Here is a 22,110-nt window from a genome sequence, read left to right as displayed (position 1 = left end):
TCAAGAAGAAGGAAAGGTTTTGCAGGCAAGACACAGGTACATAAACTGATGACTAGATCCCAAAACACACACACTAAAGAAATGTGGTAAGATGCAAGAAAATGGAAATGAAAGTTCACCAATGGTTTTGGCTTAGTTTTTACTTCGGATGCCCATTATGATGCAAGCCTGGTCATAAATATGACCAGAAATGTGCAAGACTCCTTAAAGACATGCGTGACATGTACATTTTCTTTATGTTAAACACTTGACGGTAAAAATTGGTTGCCCTATAGATTACATGTTTTTCAAAATATGTGGCACCCCTTGCCCCATCACATATGTTCTCTGGTGTGTGTTTTTGGTTTTGGATCATCTCGGTATTTGGAGCATTTGGAGGTTGCTGCGCATTTGCCCTTCTTGGCCACCGTAAAGTTATGCAAGAAGTACTTTGACATGTAATAGGGTCTTTACGGGTTCACCTGTAAAAAGTTAATGTATTTTGCCCTGTCATTATCCTGTAATTTCACCCAAAAGCCAAATACAGTGAATCTTCGCAAATTTGTGATTCAGCATTCATGGCTCAAAGGTGCTGTGGTCAAAAAATAATACTTTCATTGGTACTTGCCGGAAAATTGCACTCTTATAGGAATTTTGCCATTTATCCATAATCCTTATGTGAGCCATGAACACACGTACATTCATGATAACATTTAATACGTACAGTATTTTGCTGTACTTTGCTGGTTTGTTAGCTTTGCGGGTGCATTGGTTTCACACATAGCAACATAGAAACACCATGCCTAGCATAAATGTTTACAAACCACAGCAGCTCCAAAATGTAGCCTTACCTTTCGGTATTGGCCTGCTATGTTGTGAGCAGAATGGTATGCCTCTTTTTTTTTTTATCTGTTTACATATCTTTATAACGCACAGAAAAGAGAAAGAAATATGTTCATGTCTCACATAAGGATTGTGAACGATGGGCAAATGTTCAAATGTACAGTGACAGTAACAAAGCGGCAGCTGTTCAATTGCGATTGGAAAAAACAGCTACACAACATGAGCGAATGAAAACACAGAGGTATGTAGGATTGCAAGGTGTATGTGTTATACAACAGTGACTTTAATTGTAATCTGAAATCTGAGGAAAATGTCAACATCAAGAGGATTTGGAGCGCTCAGTGTGTCAAAAATAGACATTTTGATTGGCGTCTCTGACTGACAAATACATTATCACAGTGACCTCCCCTCCCAAATCGGGACCACCAGCCATGCAAGCAACAAGCATACACGTGATGTGAACCTTCAAAAAAATAAATAAATCTTTGTTGAATGACTGTTGAAACACATCGACCAGCTCTTTAGCCGCAACATCGCTCCCCCACTCCTCTCGATCACCACCTCTCACGTGAAACAGTCAGCCATCCATCCACAGTTGTGGTTTGTGGTTTGCACATACAGCATACAGATGCCACCCCAATGAAGAAGCACAGAGGCCGGGGGTCCCCAAAGGATTATTTGTCATTGGCCAGGTACAGAAACAAAATGAAACCAAAAATGCAAAATGAATAATCAGAAAAAGCTGAAATATTGACATACTGAAGTACAGTATGTATCACTCTTTCAAAACCTTTCTACTGACAATGTTTACCTTAAGGCAGTGAGGGGTTGTAAATGTAACTTAGTATAGCTTAGTAAATAATCATGTCACACTTACATTAGAGACATTCCACAGAGGGTAGAGAGCCATGGTGTATAATAAATGTTTCTACAAACTTACAAGTGGTTAGCGAGCAGGCCTCACAGCTTGGAAACTCAAGTTCAATTCCACCCTCGGCCATCTCTGTGTGGAGTTTGCATGTTCTCCCCGTGCATGCGTGGGTTTTCTCCGGGTACTTCGGTTTCCTCCCACATTCCAAAAACATGCTAGGTTAATTGACTCCAAAATTGTCCATAGGTATGAATGTGAGTGTGAATGGTTGTTTGTCTATATGTGCCCTGTGATTGGCTGGCGACCAGTCCAGGGTGTACCCCTCCTCATGCCCGAAGACAGCTGGGATAGGCTCCAGCACCCTCCGCGACCCTCGTGAGGAAAAGCGGTAGAAAATGAATTAATTAATATTTTCATATAGGCTGCACAGGGGTCGAGTGGTTAGCGAGCAGGCCTCACAGCTAGGAGACCCGAGTTCAATTCCACCCTCGGCCATCTCTGTGTGGAATTTGCATGTTCTCCTCGTGCATGCGTGGGTTTTCTCCGGGTACTCCGGTTTCCTCCCACATTCCAAAAACATGCTAGGTTAATTGGTGACTCCAAATTGTCCATAGGTATGAATGTGAGTGTGAATGGTTGTTTGTCTACGTATATGTGCCCTGTGATTGGCTGGCGACCAGTCCAGGGTGTACCTTGCCTCCCGAAGACAGCCGGGATAGGCTCCAGCAGTAGAAAATGAATGAATGAATATTTTCATATATAACAGGCATGCAACATCCGGAGGGCGAAGATTCGCTGCACCCTCATCTCAGCTTTGTGCCCTTTATTTGATCAGGAAATGTTGAAATTCAGGCATTTTGACTTGAGAAAATGTAAAAATAATTGGATTCATACAAAAAATAAACTTATAACACAGTTCAATGGACAAATATTGATATTTAGTTGATGTTATTAATTGTCCTTGAGGCTCTCGGGGAAGCAGGTGAGGTTCCCAGGCATTGTACTATTCCATTCTGGAAAACGTAAGCAGAACCCAGAGAGAGAGAAAGGCGAAAGAAAACAAATTGCTTATTACAATTCCTGTCACGATGTGAGAGTTGGCCTCCGTGACAGTTCATTTAGTTTCCTTTCATGCCTTAGTTCCTGGTTCATGCTCTTATTTTGGATTCACTTCCTGCGTTGCTCTGTTCCGTTTTCCGCTGCTTTGCATTTATCCCTCGCACCTGTTTCCCATTTGAGTGATGTCTATTTAGTTCAGGTGCGTGCTCCTTACTTTGTCGTTTTTCTGTTTGTGCATGCTAGTTGTTTTGCTGCATTGCATCAGCCATTAAAATGTGTTTTACCGGCATTTGGGTGCTCTCTGCATCCTGGGGTCGCAACGCAACGCCGACACACCACACCGTGACATTTCCCGAAGAAGTCAACCCTTTTCACATCTACAGAGACACAAGACGACAGCCTGACGGCTTTTGACAGCAGCACTGCTACTATCAGTGTCAGCCGCAGCGAATGCAGTAGTGATGAAGGTGAGAGTGACGCTTCACCACAAAGATGTGAGTAACTGGCAACTTAGAGAACTGATTTTTAACCCTTTCACGCATGACGGTCACTGCAGTGGACAGCTATTAAAACGTCATTTTCAATTATGAAAATAGGTTTTGATGGCATTGTTGCTTATAAGCCTCTAGAGTGGACGCCTGAGAATCCACCCAACACTGCTTTGTGTGGTCAACCATTGTAACTGCAGAATAATTGTGTCAACATTGAAGATGGCTGCCAGAAATTAAAACATGCCAAGCACCTGTGGGATTTCTGCTCAATCCTTCTAGAGTAGGAAACTCCTACAGGTAAAAAAAATATTTCTACATCAAGTAACGCCTAATAATCACCATAGTTGTGAAAATTTCAATGTATTGATTTCAGATTGGGAGGAAATTGCAATTTTTCAGATGTCCACCAAAGTGGACTGCATGCAATTACATGCAATTCCTGAACAGTATATTACTCTTGACAATGTTTTATCTGAAGTAGTTTTCTTTTGTATAAATCAACATTTTATGCTATTAGATTGTAAGCTGCATTGTATATATCAATATGTACGTTTTTTGCATTATTCATTATGAGTAACAGGTACTTTTCCAGCAAATTTGCTCTCTGCTGTGGATCCTGAGGAGTTTCAAGCCATAGATGAGATGATCATGCTCTTCAAAGGCAAATTGTCTATCAAGCAATACATCCCCAGAAAAACAAAACCCTGGGGTGTGAAAATTTGGGCAAGATCAGGGGCTTCAGGATACATGTACCACTTTGAAGTGTACAGGGGTGCAGCCAGCACAGGTGCAGTCAACGAATTGGGAATGGCTGCAGACGTCATCTTGCGCCTCTGTGATGACATCCAATTCAAGAACCACAAGGTTTTTGATAACTACTTTTGTGGCATTCCACTAATTACTGTCTTGAAGGAACAGGGCATCTATGTCACTGGCACATGCCGGGTCAACAGGCTTCAGGGGGCACAAACAAAACTCAGGAGTGCAACAGAACTCAAAGGAGGAGGAAGAGGAGCTATCTCTGTTGTCACCAATGGTGAAGATCTCACTGTCAAACGTTGGCTTGACACTTGGCCTTTTCCTGTCTTGGCAAGCACCTGACGGATGTTGCACAGAGATGGTCCAAGAAAGATAAGAAGATCATCACCATGGACAGGGCATTTGCAGTGAAGGTCAACAACGATTATATGGGAGTGTTTGACCTGATGGACCAAATGGTGGCAATGTATCCTCACAGATGCAAGTCCAAACACTGGTACATCAGAATGTTCTTCCACTTCCTCGATGTAACCGTTGTGAATGCCTGGCATCTCCTCAGATTCTCTGGATTGCAGGGGGGTGGTCTTCTGCCTTTCAAGGCATCTGTGGCTCATTCATTGATAAATTCAGGCACTGTCCGCAAAAGGGGGAGACCAAGTGACACTTCCCCACCTCCTATTCCTGTGAAGTGCAAACCTGCATCCAAGGTACCAAGGAGGTCAGGCCTGGTCCTGGAAACCTCTTGCCCCAGCTGAACAACATAAAAAATGCCCAAAGATGCCAAGACCCTGCGTGCACACGAAAAACAAAGTGCAGCTGCATGTGTTGCAATGTGGCTGTGTGCCCTGGGTGCATGGCAATTTTTCACACAAGACGGTGATCTCGTACTGTATCTCAGTACTGATCGACTACATAAGTACATAAGCATGCAGCGTTGTAGCAGGGTTGTACCACCTCATCTGTGGCCTATCCCTAACCTTGTGAGGTTGTCAGTTGATGCACTATAGTTTGTGTAGTTTGTCAGTTGAAGCTCTGCAGTTTGATGAGTTTTGTCAATTGAATCACTGCTGTTTGTCTCGTTTTGTCAAAATCCACAAACGCATGCTGTCCACCTATGTGGACATGTTCATAACTTCTTGAAAATTTGGTGTATAAAAACAGAACCAAATCAGTTCTTATTTTTATGTCTAAAGACACATAAAAACACTTAGTAACATTTTTTTAACTCAGTTTATCATGGGTCATGCATGAAAGGGTTAAAATAGGGAAACACTGGCCTAAATTAAATGCTAAAATAAAAAAATAAGCATTTCAAGGATGTGGAGGGCCCCAAATAACAAAATATACCCCAGCTCAACGTCATATATTTGAAGGTTTTTCAACAAAAGTAACACAAAAATGACTTTCCCTGGTAAATTATTTTTTCCTGGCCCATATTATGTTGGGTAATTAACCCTTAAATCCATCTTAAAAGTTTGATTAGTGTTGCTTTCACTGCAGTCAATCTTCCAGCCTGGGGGGAGACATCTGGGGGGCTGAAAGAAAGAGAAATTGGAAGTTTTGCTTTTTTTCCCCAGGTGTTGTATGCAGCTCCGCCCACCATCATCCATCCCCCTCCTCAACATATCCCCCTCAGGTCCAGCCGAGCCGGGGGCTGAGGGGCTGTCTGGGGGTGGAAGGCTGGCTTTAGGAGGGCGGGTCAGTGTGATTGTGGCTCTCACTCAAGTAAGAAACCACAGAACGGACGGAACAGTCAGACCACAGCAGCACCACAGATAACTCCTACTACTCAGCCCTATCTGCTCACACAGGTCCAGTTTGCTTCTATTCTTTTGTACGGAAATTATTTTGAAGGAGTGTAGTGGGGAAAAAAGCATCATCTTATCAGACTCACAGAGTCTTCTCCCCTCAGACAGGATGTCGGCACTCTCCATGAATGACCACCTCGAAGGGATTTTATCAGATTTTGAAGGTATGTATGGTTGTAATACTGAATGACTTTACTGCTGCTTGTTTTGTTGCTGTAGTAAAAGCAAATGTGCTCTTGCACCCCCAGGCTGTTTACTCATTCCGTTCAAAGATAACCTCCTGTCTGCATCAGTACTGCAGTTATGTCATTGAGAGTTATGATTCTGTGACATGACCCACAATATTGGGAATTTTTAACTCTATTTTTTAGGATACTCTATATGCAGTCATGGACAAAAAAATATGTATTTTTGTATGTTTCTTGTTCATTTCAATGCCTGGTACAGCTAAAGGTGCGTTTGTTTGCACAAATATAATGACAAGAAAATACATGTATTATACTGCCATAAAATTAACTGTGAGCTAAATGTATGTTTAGGTGTACCGGGCATTAAAAGGAACAAGAAACTGAAGAAACAAGGGTGGTGTACTAATTTTTCATTGACTGTATCAAGAAAAACACGAGTGGAGTGGATATTTGTTACATACAAAATATGTATTTTTTTTTTTATATGAATGTTTATCATAACAAAGGTGATGCAAGCATTTCATTTATTTTGCAACCAAAATGAAACTGTCATAAAATTTTTAGTTACATATTTGTGTAGAAATATATGTAAAACTGCAAATACAGTCGAACCCCCCCCCCCACACACACACACACATTTGTGTATGAGCATTCCGGCTCTGTAAATTTGCTAATTTTTGTTTTTAAAAAAAAAATTCAAAACTAAGCATCTTATTCACCATAAGGCAGCATAGTCCTATACAGTAGGTAAAATGTAGAAATCTCATGTCTTTGGGCTTCACTTCATGGCAAGCTTTGAGAATTCGCACTTTCTTGAGGTCCTTGACCACATCATAGCTGTGTGTTGTAAGTGGCTAAGCCATTACTCCAGTTCCATCCGTTGATCCATAGTCATCCTTCATTAGTGATACATTTTATACTTTACATGTTTGAGAGAGCGAGAACAATCACCGTTGAATAGCAAAGGGGAGGGTTCTGGAGCTGAATCTAATCTAATTCATTGCAAATTAGTGATGGAAATGTTCTTTTTAGAGAGTCGGTTCTTTTGGCTCGGCTCACTCAAAAGATCCAGTCTTTTCGGCTGCCAAATGGCTCCTTTCTGTTGTTAATTTATTTCCAAATGAGTTGTATTGTGTAAAAATAATTACTCGTGTCAAAAATACATGATATATTTAAATGGATTTATTTCAGTCAGTCTCAATTATTTTTGCCATCCTTTAGGAACAGGATTGTCTTTCACACCCCAGATTTGAAATACCATATATTCATTTATCTCTACTGTAAAGTATATTCAAGAGTCACATTGCATGTAGGGTATTATAAATGTGTACATGTTGGCAGAACATTGTTCATGTCAACCTAGTAGGAGGGTTTGGATGAGGGGAAGAGAGAACAATGTTTCAATTACAATTATCAGTTACTCTAGGCTTTTTGGCATTCATCCCTCCTGGGTGTAACCCCCACAAACAGCTCTGACTGTATTGTACGTTCATTATGAAATGTGAAAAGACAATCTAATCTGTGATGTAGCAGGTTGGCTGGACTTGGAGTCAGACACAAATCACACAGAAAACGTAAGCTCAGCAATAATAATTTAATTGTGAGCAGCGTTTCTGAAAGGTTACGAGAGAACGAATCCATCCCGTCAGGAAACAATAGCATCTGTTTTTAGCCTCAGGAAACGTGTTTGAATGAGCAGCTTGTGCCTCAAACACTGTGTGCGTCTGTTCCATCCCTTCTGCTTGCCCCTTATATGTACTCTGTTGAAACCCCTGGGCTTTGCTTCAATGCCTAGAAGTCTAAATGAACACAGTCTTTAAAAGTACTGTTGTATGGAAAAGCAGTGCAGTACTAACTTTGGCGAGGCAGAATCGCTACCTCAGTCCGCTGATTGGTTTGCCTTTGAGTAAGTAAGCCTCAGGAACTTGGAACTTAGAGATATTGTAGGATATTGTCATTTTTGTTGGCACTACAAAAGGAAACCACAAAAATCATTCAACGTCCAAATCACAAACAGGATGGGAGCTCTCTGAGTTTGTATTCCTTTGTCTCCCGCTTACGTGCAAAGAGTCAAACACACACAGGCACAGACATTTACGTTTACAGTACATTAGCATTTAAGTTGTTACTCATTCATTCATTCCTTTTTTATACTGCTTATCCAGGGCAGTTCACATAAACTATAGTACATACTGTAGATACATACACATAGTCCACACAGTGGTGTTAAAGTGTTTGCTGATTTCTGTATTCATTTTGCATATTCATCACACTTGAAATTTTCGGATCATCCAACGCTGTTTCCAGTGTTTTATTCTCTTGGAGGTGAGCCCTTAAGGAAGTTTGGGATGGCTCTGAACACTGTTTCAGATGGGTTTTTTTTTCCCTAACACTGGCTCTCTGTGATGTCACAGAGAGGCTTCCTTATATGGGCGTGCGCTGTTGGCCAGATACGCTCTCTGACCTCCGCCAAGCTCTCTGTTTACGGTATTAGCAAGGTTTCATCCGGTGTAAAGGAAAGCTAAATTTTAGTATTCCTAACGAGGGCAAACATCAGGCACAAGTGGTTGGAGTTCCTGATTTGGTACTAGCAAAAGCAGAATATCTTAATCTGTCAATGGCATTTCACACTGGACTGTTTTGTGAACATGGGCCACTATGTAGATGGACTAGCCAACAAACTTGCTGAACTTGCCTGACGCCTTTCCAATGTTACAAGTTAGAAGAGCAAGTAAAAAAAATAACAATTTCAGGATCCTTACTGTTTATTTTGTGTAAGTAATGAAAGAAAAGTGGTTGTCTGTGTAGCATTACAGAGTGTGCATAGAAGGAGCGAGGTCCAAAGAAGTAACCTCTTTTCTTGAGAAAATTCAGACTGTCCGGTCTCTACTTCCGGATCAGAAGTACTCTACAGTTGCAATCAAAATTATTCAAACCAACATTAAAAGGTTTGTGTTGAGTTGTGGACTTCTATAAAGCAGCTACACATGATAGCACATTCAGAAAGCTCTCGAGATCTTCCAGAATCTGCACCTATTCCAGCTGTATTTCTTTGAATATCCAAAACGGTCTGTTTTAATTTATTCCACCCACGGCTGGTCACCAGACAAGCCCACTCCGCTGTGATTGGGCCCACCCCCGAGGACTTCCGGACTACTGCCGAATCCCACTTATTAATTTTGTTGGTATAGGAGTTGATAATAAATGAATAAACCCTTTGAAGAGCTACTTCAAAGGGAAAAATGGTTAGGAGCTACTGGTAGCTCATGGGATCCTGGTTGGAGACCCTTCATTTGCTGTGTATGAGTGGTAAGGTAGGTCTGCGTTTACTGTGTACAGACTATCTTGATGCCAGTTCAGCTGGTGACTTCTTACAAGGCTCACTGTGATGTCACAGTGAGTCGTGGAAAATAGGTCCCCTTTTAAAGTACAGATTTTTAGCAGAAAAAGAAATTTGACTGTAATATGAGTTGTATACACAAGTTTGAGAGTTCTGTATTTTCTTACGATGTGACATAACTGATAGAAAAGTGCACGCCAAGGAAAATGCATTTCATATCTGTGGGCACTTCCATTATGAAGAGGGGGAGAAGATGTCAGATGGAACACACTCGGTTCCTCATCAGGGTGATCCATCTTGTCCTGAGGCCCGCAGGGACAGTGCAACAAAAGCTACCGCTCTCCTTTCATCAACTCTCTTTCCACATTCCTCTGTTAAGACAGGTGTTGATCTGTGCTTCTAAACAAATTAGTGTAGCCTTGAGCCACAGAATGCCACAGTAGGCTATTTGGCACAATTGTGTAAGGCTTATGGACACCTCAGACCATTGTCGGGGACAGAGTCAGCCTTTGAAAGTCAAGTGGCCGAGATATGTATGCCCACTTCAGCAGTTGGGACAAGTTAGCAGAGGAGGCTAGGGGGTGCCAGCCTTACAATAACATATTCTTACTGCAAATAATAATGACACAGGTAACATGTAAACCTCAAATAATAAAACTTATGATGGCAGTTTGCATGCTTGTGTGTGTGAGGATATGTTGCAAAGTTAGTTGCTTGGAGGTGGGGGGTGGGTTAGTTGACAACTCAGGTGGTCACAGTAGGAGGGAGGTCCACAATGTTAGACGTTGAAAACTCTGTCCTAGAGATACTCAAATACTTTTAGAACATAAAGCATACAACATACTGTATTTTCTCGACTATAAGTCGCACAAGGTCAAAAATGCATCATTAGGTAGAACGAAACATAAGTCGCACTGGAGTATAAGTTGCATTTTTTGCGGGTAATTTATTTTACAAACTACGTGACCAAAACAGACATTACGTCATCTTGGAAGGCTAAATAGGTGTAAGATATGCTAACACAATGGTTATTCAACTACATGAAAAGTAAACATGAACAGAAAAGGTGTCCAGTGTTTATGTAACAAACAGTTTTAACTTCATCGCCGCTTTACGCCAGTCCCGAACAAGTTTGTCACTTACTCCAAACTTTACTGTTCCTGTTTTCAGCTGCAAATTTCACTGCTTGCAGCATAGTCTGCAGAATATGATTTTCTTTTGGGGGGCTTTTGTGTTCTGTCATTCTCAGTTGTCTTTGTAAGCTAGCTATCTGTTTAAATATTGAATCGTTAAGGAGTAGGAGCGGTGGTCGTGCTGGATGTCTAGAGTGCCCTCTTGTGCCTGTCTGTGAAATTATATATACGTATATTTTTTCATTTATAAGTCGCTCTGGAGTATAAGTCGCAGGAACAGCCAACCTATGGGGGGAAAAAAGTGCAACTTACGAAAATACAATACATAAGTCACCAAAGCCTGATTGTTAATTATATATTGTACTTTTCCAGAGACAGTGTGTGCTGATTAATCAGTACGGAAGTTGAAAGTGACGTATGGACCAATATGACCTTTGATCTGAGCTACCTCAAGCACCTTGGATCGTAGGTCATCTGTTGGGTTCTTCAAAGGAATGTGTGATGATTTAACATTTGACTTAAGTGACCTCAGTCTGGTCCTTTGAAATGAATATGGTCCTTGCTTTGACAAGAATTGATCATCCCTGAAAGTCTGAAGGTTTCTTGTCAATGGTGATCGGTATCGCTTTAAAAAATAACATTTCACCTTTTAATGTTATCTACTTCTTTCTAATTCTAAACAAGTCCTTTTTTCCAATGATCCAAGATTAAGATAAATGGTCATTTGCACCGTTGTAGACTTGGCCTTGATTCCCTCTCCCTTTCCTTGCCCTTGCTGGCCTCACGCTGATTATTCATTTGGTGTTGCTTTGACCCGTTTCCTCATCCCATCACTTCTAAAATGCAATTATCCTGCAGTTTCCCTGACTGTGAATTATTTCCAGTCTTATCTTGTATTGTTGCTTGCAAGAGGAGCAATCACATGAACAAAGTGATACGTCTTTATTACGCATAGAAATTCAAGTCTCAGGTTAGATTATGTTGAGTCTTTGTATTTTATTTCTAACATGAACTGTGTTGGTTATGATTAAAACACTTGAAGAAGCAATCACACGTATTGCCTGCACACGTGCATGGGCTGAACTTGAGCAGAGGTAACAGCACCTACACTAGCGGTGTGTAGTGGGTCCAAGCATGGAACTATTGACATGGTGGAATACTGTATACTCATCCAGCCCAAGTCACACACACACACAACCACATACTCATGCTAAAATAGGCCAACATCCGTAGCTTCAATTCACACTCTAAGAGGATTCTGCCAACTTTCGCTGGTGTTTATCGCCATTTCAACCAAGATTAGGCTGTTTAATGTTTGTATCTGCTACAATTGAGCCATCCGCCGAGAAAATACTCCCGAACTGAACGGTTCTTCTCTTTAATTGGACAAAATTCATTCACTTTGTCAATTACTGCAAGATTCAGAATTGAAAGGTAAATTGGGTTTTTATTGGCCAATTACGTGATTCTGTCTGGCATTCAGTGAATCGGGTATCGATCAATGTGAGTTTGACTTGAGTCAATCGAGTACCTGATTCACTACATTGAGTGATTCTGTAATTCTGTCTGTGACTCAGTGAATCGGGTAGCTCTAAATTGAGTTACCCGATCAATATGAGTTTGACTTGAGTCAATCAAGTACCTCATTCACTTCATTCAGTAAATGAATCACATTTTTTGATCACTACTGTGAGTCAGGACCTGTCTGTCCTCCTCGATTTCCAGTTCCTGTAGATGTCATATCTTTTAGTCTGCATTATTTATAGTGATAAAGTATTGTGCAAGTATGAACATGCATAGGAGAGTTGGACACTTCATTGACCGTTGAGACAACAGAGCATTTGAGCCTTTTGGTGACCCAGGAGATTAGAAGAGGCCAGGGGGGCTAAAAAGCTGCAACCTCCCCACCCACAACACCTCCCCCACCCTTGTCACATCCTGGTACTGCTGCAGATCAGAGACAGTCCCATGACTTAGTGACCCAGTCGCCCTACACACACGGAGCTCGTTGTCTTTGCTCATGACAAGTGGTACTCTATCACATACAAAAACATTCCAGGCTGCATTAATGCAGTGGAGCACATCGTCAAAAGTAAGTCAAAAGTAAGTCAAAAGTACACAGTAAAAATATTTAGTATGTCAGCATGCAGGTAATAGAATAGTGTAATGCACATAAACACTCATTTGCTGTGCCTAACCTTACCTTGTGACCCTGTCAGTTTCCACATAAACGCTTATGTTCTTCTGGGGAGGTCTGTTTCTCACACACACACGCACGCACACACACACACACACACACACACACACACACACACACACACACACCACTTGATTTGGCTTGATGCCAAGCCATTCTTCCGTAATGGATCGGAATTTGGCAACACATCAGTGCCTCTAGTACTTGCCAGGTCCTTAAGACATCTAAAAATGTTTCACATGAAAACTAATAGTGAACTGACATATGTAAGTCACTCTACCAATGGTGTTCAGATTCAGGAACATATGGCTGATTTTTCAATTTTTAGACACAATTGCGATACCATAGATGACTCTTACAGTACGTTTCTTGTAATCAATATGGCTCTACAACATTCTTCTGAGGTGCCAGTACACATTCACTACATCAGCCTGTCCCTCCAAACTAGGCTTGGGTATCGTTTACATATTATCTGATTGAATCTGATTAAATCTGTACTTTTGAAACCGTACCGGTGCTTAACTGGTGCCACAGAGCTACAACGTTCTTATTGGGAAACGCCATCTAGTGTTGGATATTGTGATAATGCTCCCTTGTTGTTTGGTCTTATACTCGAAAGAGACTTTCTCTTTGTCTCTGTGGGTGGAGGTGGGGAAGGCACTATACACACACAGTGATCTTGGCAGGACTGTTTATGCTGACAGAGTTTTAAACCCTCCTGAGAAGCTTGATGCGCAATTCCAAAAATAAATCTAACGTGGCTTTGATTGGTCAGCTTTTAGTACAATATTTCCAATGTGTTTAAGATTGGCTCAGAGGGCATTTGCAATGAACGTGACTGTTGGTAGATAGTGATTAGTTTCACCTCCATTAACACTCACTTTAATTGCCATTTTCCGCATGTGATGAAGGAAGCTTATAAGCGGTGTTTGCTCACTAAGTTGGCTCTCTAGAAAACACCGCCACTACCGTTCCAGCAAAGACTTGCACGAGGGGGTGTTGTCGTGACTACTCAAAATCAGTGAAAAAGTGTCATTTTTCTTCACAATTTCACATTGCATTGCTTGTTCAGGATCTCAAATGACTTCAGGCAAAGGGAAACTACACCCTGGACGTGGTGACAGTCAAACAGAGGAATCGTATTGAGACAACCATACAGTACATTCTTACCATCACTGAGTAGGAACTGAATCCAACGCTGTCTGCATGGAAGTCAGGCGAGTCAAACACTTGACCAGGTTTGTGGCTCCCCAGGGTGTAAGAAACCATGCCTGTGCATAAGTCCATTTAATTTTACTCCTAAGCAGTTTTGAAATGATCAAGGCTGTGTAACACTATGGAACGGTTACTGCAGTAACAAGCAGCCATTAAAACTCTGACACATGCTGCATCAGTCCAATATTTTTCCAACAACAGGTGCTTGTGAGTCAAGTTGTTGCCAGACATCTGAAATACTTTTAAGCACCAGTTTGGTGTTTGAGTATAAATGTGTGCATTCTGTTTATGAGTTAGACACTGTGTTATTTTCAGGGTTAAACCGTTGCAAGGGCTGCTTGGAATGTGTATTCCAGATGTTCTTCAACTAAGTGGAAGTTCTTTTATGCGTTTGTGTGTTATCACAGATTTGGGACTGCTGAGAGTTAATGTGTTATTGTATCGGTGTGTGTGTTTGTAAACATGCGTACACAGTGGTGTGTGTTCACGTGCTGATGCACATGTTGTCTTATCTGTCAAGGTTCTACCTATATGGAATGCACAGGACATGCCCGGACGGAGGCTCCTTTTATTGTGGGTCCCCTCCTCCCAGTGCTTACTGGTCCCTGAAATAATCCATCTCACTTTACATAGCCAGTGTTGACCAAATTACTTTAAAAATGTAATTGAATTAGTAAAACAATTCCACTTTCATATCAAATGAGTTGCGTACCAGGGAAAGTAATTGCATGTTTCATAAGAGTAAGGCTGAGGGCTGAGCTTGTAATCCACAACTCAGTGTTTTCCTGAGTTAGAGCAAATACATAATGTGTAGTAGTAGCCACGGAACATAATGCTCATCATGCAAGCAAGCAAATCTAATTTCAGGTCATAGTATTCCGACAAGCGTAGGGAGTGTACATGTGCTTCATCAATTTTTACTGTGTCAGCCACAAGGTACTGCTCTCAAGGTCCGTCATCATTTCCCCCTGGGAGTGAGTCATGGACAATGCTGAAAAGTGACAAAAAGAAGATGGATGTGGCTACCAACAAATATGATGGACAGGGAGAAGAACTAACATCTGGCTGATGAAAAAGATTACGGCTCATGGTGCGCAGTTCCATCAGGCAGTGCAAACCCATGTTTCTTTAGCCATGTGAAGCAAAGTGGCGAACTGGAGAAGGTGAAGAAGAGGACTTCCTGCGTCATGGCTGGAAGACATCAAAGTGGACTAGCTTTGGTGGAGGTTGCCAGAATGGAGGAGGACAGTGAGGGATGGAGACGTGACATTAGGCAACTAACTGAGAAGGAGAAGTAGTAGTCCGACCGTGATAAGTGAATTTCATCAAAGTATGAATCCGTATTTATAAATCAAATATTTACATAGTTAGAGCATAGCAAATGTGTTTAGGACCTTCTAAATATGTTTCTTAACATTATTAGAGCCCTCTAAACATTAACTAGCACCCCCATAGTCACCTTTAGACCTAAATACCCAATGTAGTAGACTACACTTGACTCATGCTTGTGTGTGTTGAATGGCAAACAGAAAGTGATGTTGGCAGTCTAGAGATGAGCTTTAGAATCGTATATTCACGGTATCGCCCCCTCATCCCCCTTGTATCCCCCTAAAAATGTATCCTACAGGCAGATTTTAACCACCAACTTTATATTCATTAATTAGTTGTCTAATGGGTCACTTTCTCTCTTTCCACAAAGTCTGCGGTGCATGTTGGCTCTTGTGATTGGATTACGAAGGGGGGGTGGCATTCATCCAGCACGACCACAGAGATGAGTGATGAGTGTTGGAGCTGTCTTGTGATTTTTTTTTCTGGCGGAGTTTTCACTTAAAATGTTGATTTCGGGGTACAAGCCATTTATTTAGGGGGGGTGTTCTTTTTTTATTTTAAACTCATATTGGTACTTGAACAACATCAATTGAAGAGAAAACAGGAGGGTTCTCGGGTCTAAATCTAATCAGATATCTGTAGTAACTCTATTTGGGGATCATTTTATGAACTGTTAAAAATGTTTATTACCAATAACTTTTGAGAAATCCAAATGGCCAATGATGTTATGAAGGCACACCAGATGGTTGGTTCATTCCAACGTTATTTCAGTGATGCCTTCAACCAACTGTGTCCTTTTCCACAGTGTTATGTTCCACCAATGCTTTTAGTTGTTTTTCTACTTATTTCACAGATTGCGCAGTGTTGGAAAGGACCCCCCCCCCCATCATTCTGCATGGGTTCTTTTCATAACAATGCCACCCACTATGTTAGTTTAGATTTGCTCCACTCGTCTCACTATTCTAGTAGTGGCCTTTATACAAAGATATGGTCCTTCGGCTACCCCCGTTGACTTTCTTATCGCTGCGCATTCTGTCACGCCTTTTCCTTGTTGAAACCAGGCTGAAAATGGCAGTGTGAAAGGAGCCATTGTCTGTTGTGAATTTCCTTTTTTGATTGCTAACATGCTGTGGTCAAAACTGAAGTCATGTTGTCAGAAAAATACAAGGTATGATATTATTTAGAAGTACAGGATTATACAATATTAATGATATTGTTCTAGTACGCTTACATCAGTGCCACTGGGGGTGCGTCATTGCAAAAACTATTATCTACTGCTGTCACCACATTCAAAGGAGTATTATTTATATAGCGCCAATTCACAACAGTTCTCTCAATGCATTTATATATGGAGTTGGTCCTGAATCACGATCTTCACGAGCAAGTCTGAAATACAGGTTGATGGTATATTTACCTGCTGGGCATTCCTGCCTGCCGCACCTCCACTAGTGACATAGATAACGTGTGTACTCCCACAGAATGTCTCCAATACGGAAGCCTAAACTAACTAACTACCTGGTGTACATACCAGGTCATCAGCTGGGGGACCATCGATGTCTCATTACTGCGGTTTTGGGTTCCATGTCACTTTATTTTCAAGAGAGATGTCCTGTTGAGGGACTACTTGGGTTAAGAGACTAACTCCTGGTGCAAACCGTCCTAAAGTGGACCCATCTTTCCTTCGGTCCTCCAGTCTGTCCTGGATGCCATCTGCCTTTCTCTTGGCGTTTGCTGAAAGATGCAAGGATAAACTTTAGAAACCCCAGAACCATGAAACAGTGCAGCCGTCTAAAAATAGTATAGAAACACACTTAATAGGCTGGTAATGCTGGGGTTTTTTTGGATAAAAAAAGACATTGAACTTTAAATGTACTGATTGAAATAGAATGGAATAAGGTGTGCGGTCTTCTGGGGACACCTCTCACCTCCCATAGTGTTTATTTGTGCACACAAGTGATGGAAAATGGGTTTGACCACCTACGTTTATCAGACTGATGGGGTATTGTCCCATAGGAGAAGGTTAAGGCCTAATGTGATAAAAGAGGGAGTGGAACCAAGGATACACACTCCACACATGCACACCTACACAAACTAAGGTGGCGATATGGTGCATGACGGCCTCCGTAATTATTGCTCCAGTCTCCAGAAGGGTGCCAGCAATTACCTGATACCACAACTTCTTATCTTTTGTACAGAGGGCAGGCTCATTCTTGTAGCCTCAGCCATCCCAGTTCACACAACCCCCAGCACACACGCCCACACATCCCAGCCTGCCTGGAGCCTTCCGTGGCCATGAGTCTTGTCAGGAAGGAACTGGAATTGGACTTTGGTGTGTGTGTGTGTGTGTGAGTGTGTGTGTGTGTGCATGCAGCCATGATGCAACCATTGATTAATTTTGTACTTGTTTTTATTTGTATAAAAATAGCAAACACAAGCTGCAACGTGCTGTAGATAAATATGGCTCTTTGTTTAATAACAAGTGCATGTGTGGAGTAACAAAGACTTGCTTTATTTGAAAGGTATCCTGAAATAAGTTCTGAGTCTGTCTATTACAAAATCAGTATGAAATATTCAGTATGAATAACTTGACCTTCTTGGGGGTGTGGGGTATTCTGTTTGGGGGCACATGCCTGGTAGAAATGCATACAAAAACTTGGTACGCATAAGGGCATCGCCAATGGAATAGATAGTAATTGTGCCAAAAAACGAAGTCAAACAAATATTTTTAAAATGTTTGTATTCGGGAACAATGAAAACATATGAGAAAGCTGTGTTTCTTCGTGAGACCGCAGTGCATGCCCGGATCAGCCAATGAGTGACTGGTGTTCAGCACTCACAAGTCGCTGCGGCAGACGAGGAGGCTGAACTTAGTTGCATCTGTATTTTGCTTTGTAAACATATCACCTTTCACTTCAACTGGGTTTCATATGCTGTTTTCAACTATCAGTAATAGCAGAGTTTGACTGGGCGATGATTCTGTTGGGCTGCAGTTAGTTGCCATTTACTTCTGAGGTTGGGCGTTCTCCTGTTGGCTCTGTTAGCATTAGCTTGCTAACGTTAAGGCTGTTGACAGTGTCACGTTCACATTGGTTTTAAAAGTAAGTAAGGCTTGCGAACTTGTGTACAATTGTATGTAATGTAGTTTTTGGTACCTTTTTAAGCTTGTGGGGGGTTAAGTGTGTGTGTGGGGGGGTCATGTTCACAATGATATTTTAGTAGTTTTTGGTTCAGACTGATCATGTTTATTATTTATGGGGGGGGGTTCAGGCTCAGGATTTTTATTAAGCCCTGTAACAGTGCCTCATTTTGGTGCTAAGTTACTATTAATAAAATGGGTTACTAATTTAGTGGCACTGAAATTAGGCAAGACTTCCTCATTATCCATCAATTACACTTACAGCGAGGTATATTCATAAACAACTCTTGCATGCAGGGTGAACACTGGTAGTCTAACATTGCCACAATGGTGTATCAGTTCACAATTCCTGCTCGAATTTTGCAGACTGTATGCACTTCAGTATGCAGATTTTGTACATACCATTATTCGCAGACTATAGAGCACACCGGTACCCACTAAATTTAAAGGGAAAAAAAAAGATTTGTACATATATAAGCGTCACAATCTCAAAGCTGCTGGTTGTAACATGAACATATATTTCTTTTTTTCTTAAAACACGAGAAAACTAGTTAAAATGAGTGAGCTTACACTGTGGTCGTTGGGACACACCTATTTGGACTATGAAGCCCTCTAAAAAAACATCTAACAGTATTGTTTTCATGTTTCACATAAGGATTGTGAATGGTGAATGATTTTTTGGAAATTTTGTTTTTGAATTCCCCATTGAAGGGGAACTGCACTATTTTTGGAATGTTGCCCATTATTCACAATCCTTATGTGAAACATGAACACATATTTCTTTCGCTTTTCTGTGCATTCTAGCGCGAGGTATATGAGCTAGCTAGCAATGGTTGTCATGAGAAATACCTATTTTGACGCTAAATCCCTCAGAAAAAGAAAATCAAAAACTCATTGTTCCATTTACATAACTGCCTTGTATATTAACCAAACTACAGCAATACTATTATGAGCTAACATGAAACACAGGAAATGACGTGTCGCTAATCGCTAGTCTCAGCGTCATTCACAGACGGAAGAGTGGATACCCAGTTCTTGATTTTGCAAGAAAGACTCAACAAGATGCTTTTTTGCCATCAGCATTTTTTTCTTGTGCTGGAAGACACAGCCATCCCAATGACAGCGGACATCATAAGTGCTGCTGTTATTGAAGGAACTAGCATCAGTATGTGTATCAATGTGCCTCAAAAATAAGTACTCTAAATAGGTGTATCCCAATGACAACATTGTAAGTCAGCTGAAATTAACTTGTTTTCTCATGTTATAATGCACAGAAAAAGGAAAGAAATACGTGTTCATGTTTAATGACTGTGGGGGACTGTGAATGATGGCTGAAATTCCCCCCAAAAAGTGCAGTTGCCTTTTAAGCACCAGCACCATATCAAAATGCCAGTTTTGGAGTTTGGTATTGGAAAATATGTAAATGTTCCCCAACCCTCGTGCCTGGTAGGAGAAACACTGATTAAACATAAAAATGCATTCAGCTCAGACAGATGAACAGCTCATTGATGAAAGACACTCAGCATGCTAACGTGAACCAACTTAAGTCAATATCTGTGTCTCAAATACGTACCTCTTTTACTGTATAGCGGACTTAAGTGTGAGGTCAATGGTTTGGTTGTGTAAAATATAGAGGCTCTTTCAGAGTCGTAAATATACATGGCAGGTTCTGTAATTATAGCTTAGCTTCCTAGGCTTAGTGGTATGGATACACACACACACTTGCCTCACCTTAAGAGTAAATGCCCTGCTTTGTGTTTTTTTCAGATGGCTTACATTTGTGTGTCACTCATGCACCAGAGTCCATTTACTGGACCCTTTCAAATAAAAACAGAACTGCATAATTTGTTTGTTGGCACAAGAGAGAAAACATAAACCTCTAGAGCTCTTGCAATTTGTTTGTGTAGATTGAGTCATCCCGGTAATATACAGATAATGTGCAAAGTTGCTACTGGACTCTTTTTGTTTAAGACATTTCACATTTAGTCAAAAAGGCTTCTTCAGTTGTACAATTTTAGGTGTGGAGTTTCCCTATTTATGTCCCTCATGCTGTGTCCCCTGTAGGTGGCCAGACTAGGGTTGTTGTTATTGTGGCAGAGTGTGACTGATCAGTGAGCGTATTGCTTAACAATGGGTTGTTGGCTTGTGTGTTGGCTCGTGGCCACTCTTCCCGTTGAATGAAAGATGTCCGGGCATTGTTGCAAGTAGGTGATGTCAGGTGACAGGTGATGATGCAAACCTGTGTGCAGTTTTTTTGTCGACGGCCTTTTTAATTTGACAATGAAGGCTTATTTCACACCGGTCCTCACTATGTAGAATTTGGACATCATTGTCCCCAGAGTAATACTCCTTCTTTATAACATGCCAATGAAACGCTGACTGCCTGAGGAAACTGCTCTAGGTTGTGCCATGTGTTTGTGTAAGGGTTGTTTGGTCTCTCTAATATACTGGTCATTGTACTCCCCATTACACTGCACTGCATAAACAACCATTACACACCAGTTCTCCTGTGTTAGGTTACAGTTTAGATTAGATCTCTTTTTTCTACAGTACAATCAAAAAATGGAAATTATTTATTCAACTATACTGCTAGCCAACCATCCGTACAATTGTTTGTGTTGTTGCAGTGATGTCAAATATAGACAAACAACAAACAATTAGACAATTTAGAGTCACCAATGAACCTGACGTTCATGTTTTTGGAATGTGGGAGGAAACCGGAGTACCCGGAGAAAACCCACATACGCACAGGGAGAAGATGCAAATTCCACACAGAGATTCAAAGCGGGGAATCGAACTAAGGTCTTCCCGATCTCCTGACTGTGTGGCCTCCATGCTAACCCCTCATCCAACCGCCTCTTACTCTTTCTCTCAATGGGCAGAAGCTATTTTATTACATTTTATTATTATTACACGGTATTACATAACACGAAAACTTAATAATCTGTGAGATAACCTGGAAGAGTTTGCAGCTGTGGAATGGGAAGATTACGCATTTCCCAGCATGCTTTGCTAGAGTTAAAATATAATGGTGTTTTTAGTTGTGTCTACAATTGTTTAGACGTTCATTATCTGGATACAGTATTGCTTTTTAGAATGAAAATGCCACAGGAGTAGTCTATACTGGAGGAATCGCTTAATTACTCAGATGGCTGTAAGCACCTAGTTTGATAAAGTTGCTATTTTCCAAACAGTTCCGCGGGCCGGATGAAATTGCAACGCAGGCCGGATTTGGCCCCCAGGCCTGAGTTTGACACGTGTGGTGTGGTGTGTCAGCTACACAGTCAGTGGTTGGATTTTTGTAACTCAAAACCCCACAAAGAGTTAATCCCCGACGTCAATCTACTCTGTTGTGGTACTAAGGAAGAGTGTTTGTGTTCAACAGAGAAAAGGGACACCATTGCCATACAAAGGCAAATGTCAAAGATCATTCAGGCCTGACAAAGCTGAAGAGAGGGAGAGGAAATTAAATATTATAATATGCGTAGAGACAAAAAGTGCAGTATATACAGCATGAATACATAAAAACTTGTTATTCAAGTAGTTTTAATACACTTTCACTTGATAGCTTGGGCTGAAACAAAGAGGAAGAACTTTTGTTTTTTATTGTTAAGGAACAGAAGAAAAAGAGTGTCAACTCACCCATTAAACAAGAATCAACAGGACGAAGGGGAATTAATGCGGTTGCAAAAGTAGTGGAATTTGGCCACGCAGAGCCATGTGGACCTTATGGATGCCTCAAGCATAAACCAAGCTTTACTG

General features: G+C 41.2%; 1 protein-coding gene across 3 annotated transcripts in view; it reads left to right on the top strand.

Moving 5' to 3' along the window:
• The first annotated feature begins 2,993 nt into the window (after positions 1 to 2,993).
• The window catches only part of septin12 (septin 12), a 69,556-nt gene continuing 50,439 nt past the window's right edge, over positions 2,994 to 22,110 (top strand). The window contains exons 1-3 of one of the 3 annotated variants that reach the window (XM_058048307.1): positions 2,994 to 3,219; positions 5,580 to 5,813; positions 5,919 to 5,974. In XM_058048307.1, the coding sequence (XP_057904290.1) occupies positions 5,920 to 5,974 (55 nt within the window). In that variant the 5' untranslated portion in view covers positions 2,994 to 3,219; positions 5,580 to 5,813; position 5,919. Of the gene's footprint in view, positions 3,220 to 5,579; positions 5,975 to 22,110 lie in introns of all 3 variants that reach the window. The other 2 variants (XM_058048305.1, XM_058048306.1) reach the window with 2 other exon arrangements.

The sequence above is a fragment of the Doryrhamphus excisus genome, chromosome 15, assembly GCF_030265055.1.
Source record: "Doryrhamphus excisus isolate RoL2022-K1 chromosome 15, RoL_Dexc_1.0, whole genome shotgun sequence".
Classification (NCBI taxonomy): Eukaryota; Metazoa; Chordata; class Actinopteri; order Syngnathiformes; family Syngnathidae; genus Doryrhamphus; species Doryrhamphus excisus.
The sequence above is the reverse complement of the archived record's forward strand: the minus strand, read 5'-3'. Positions and strand labels throughout refer to the sequence as shown.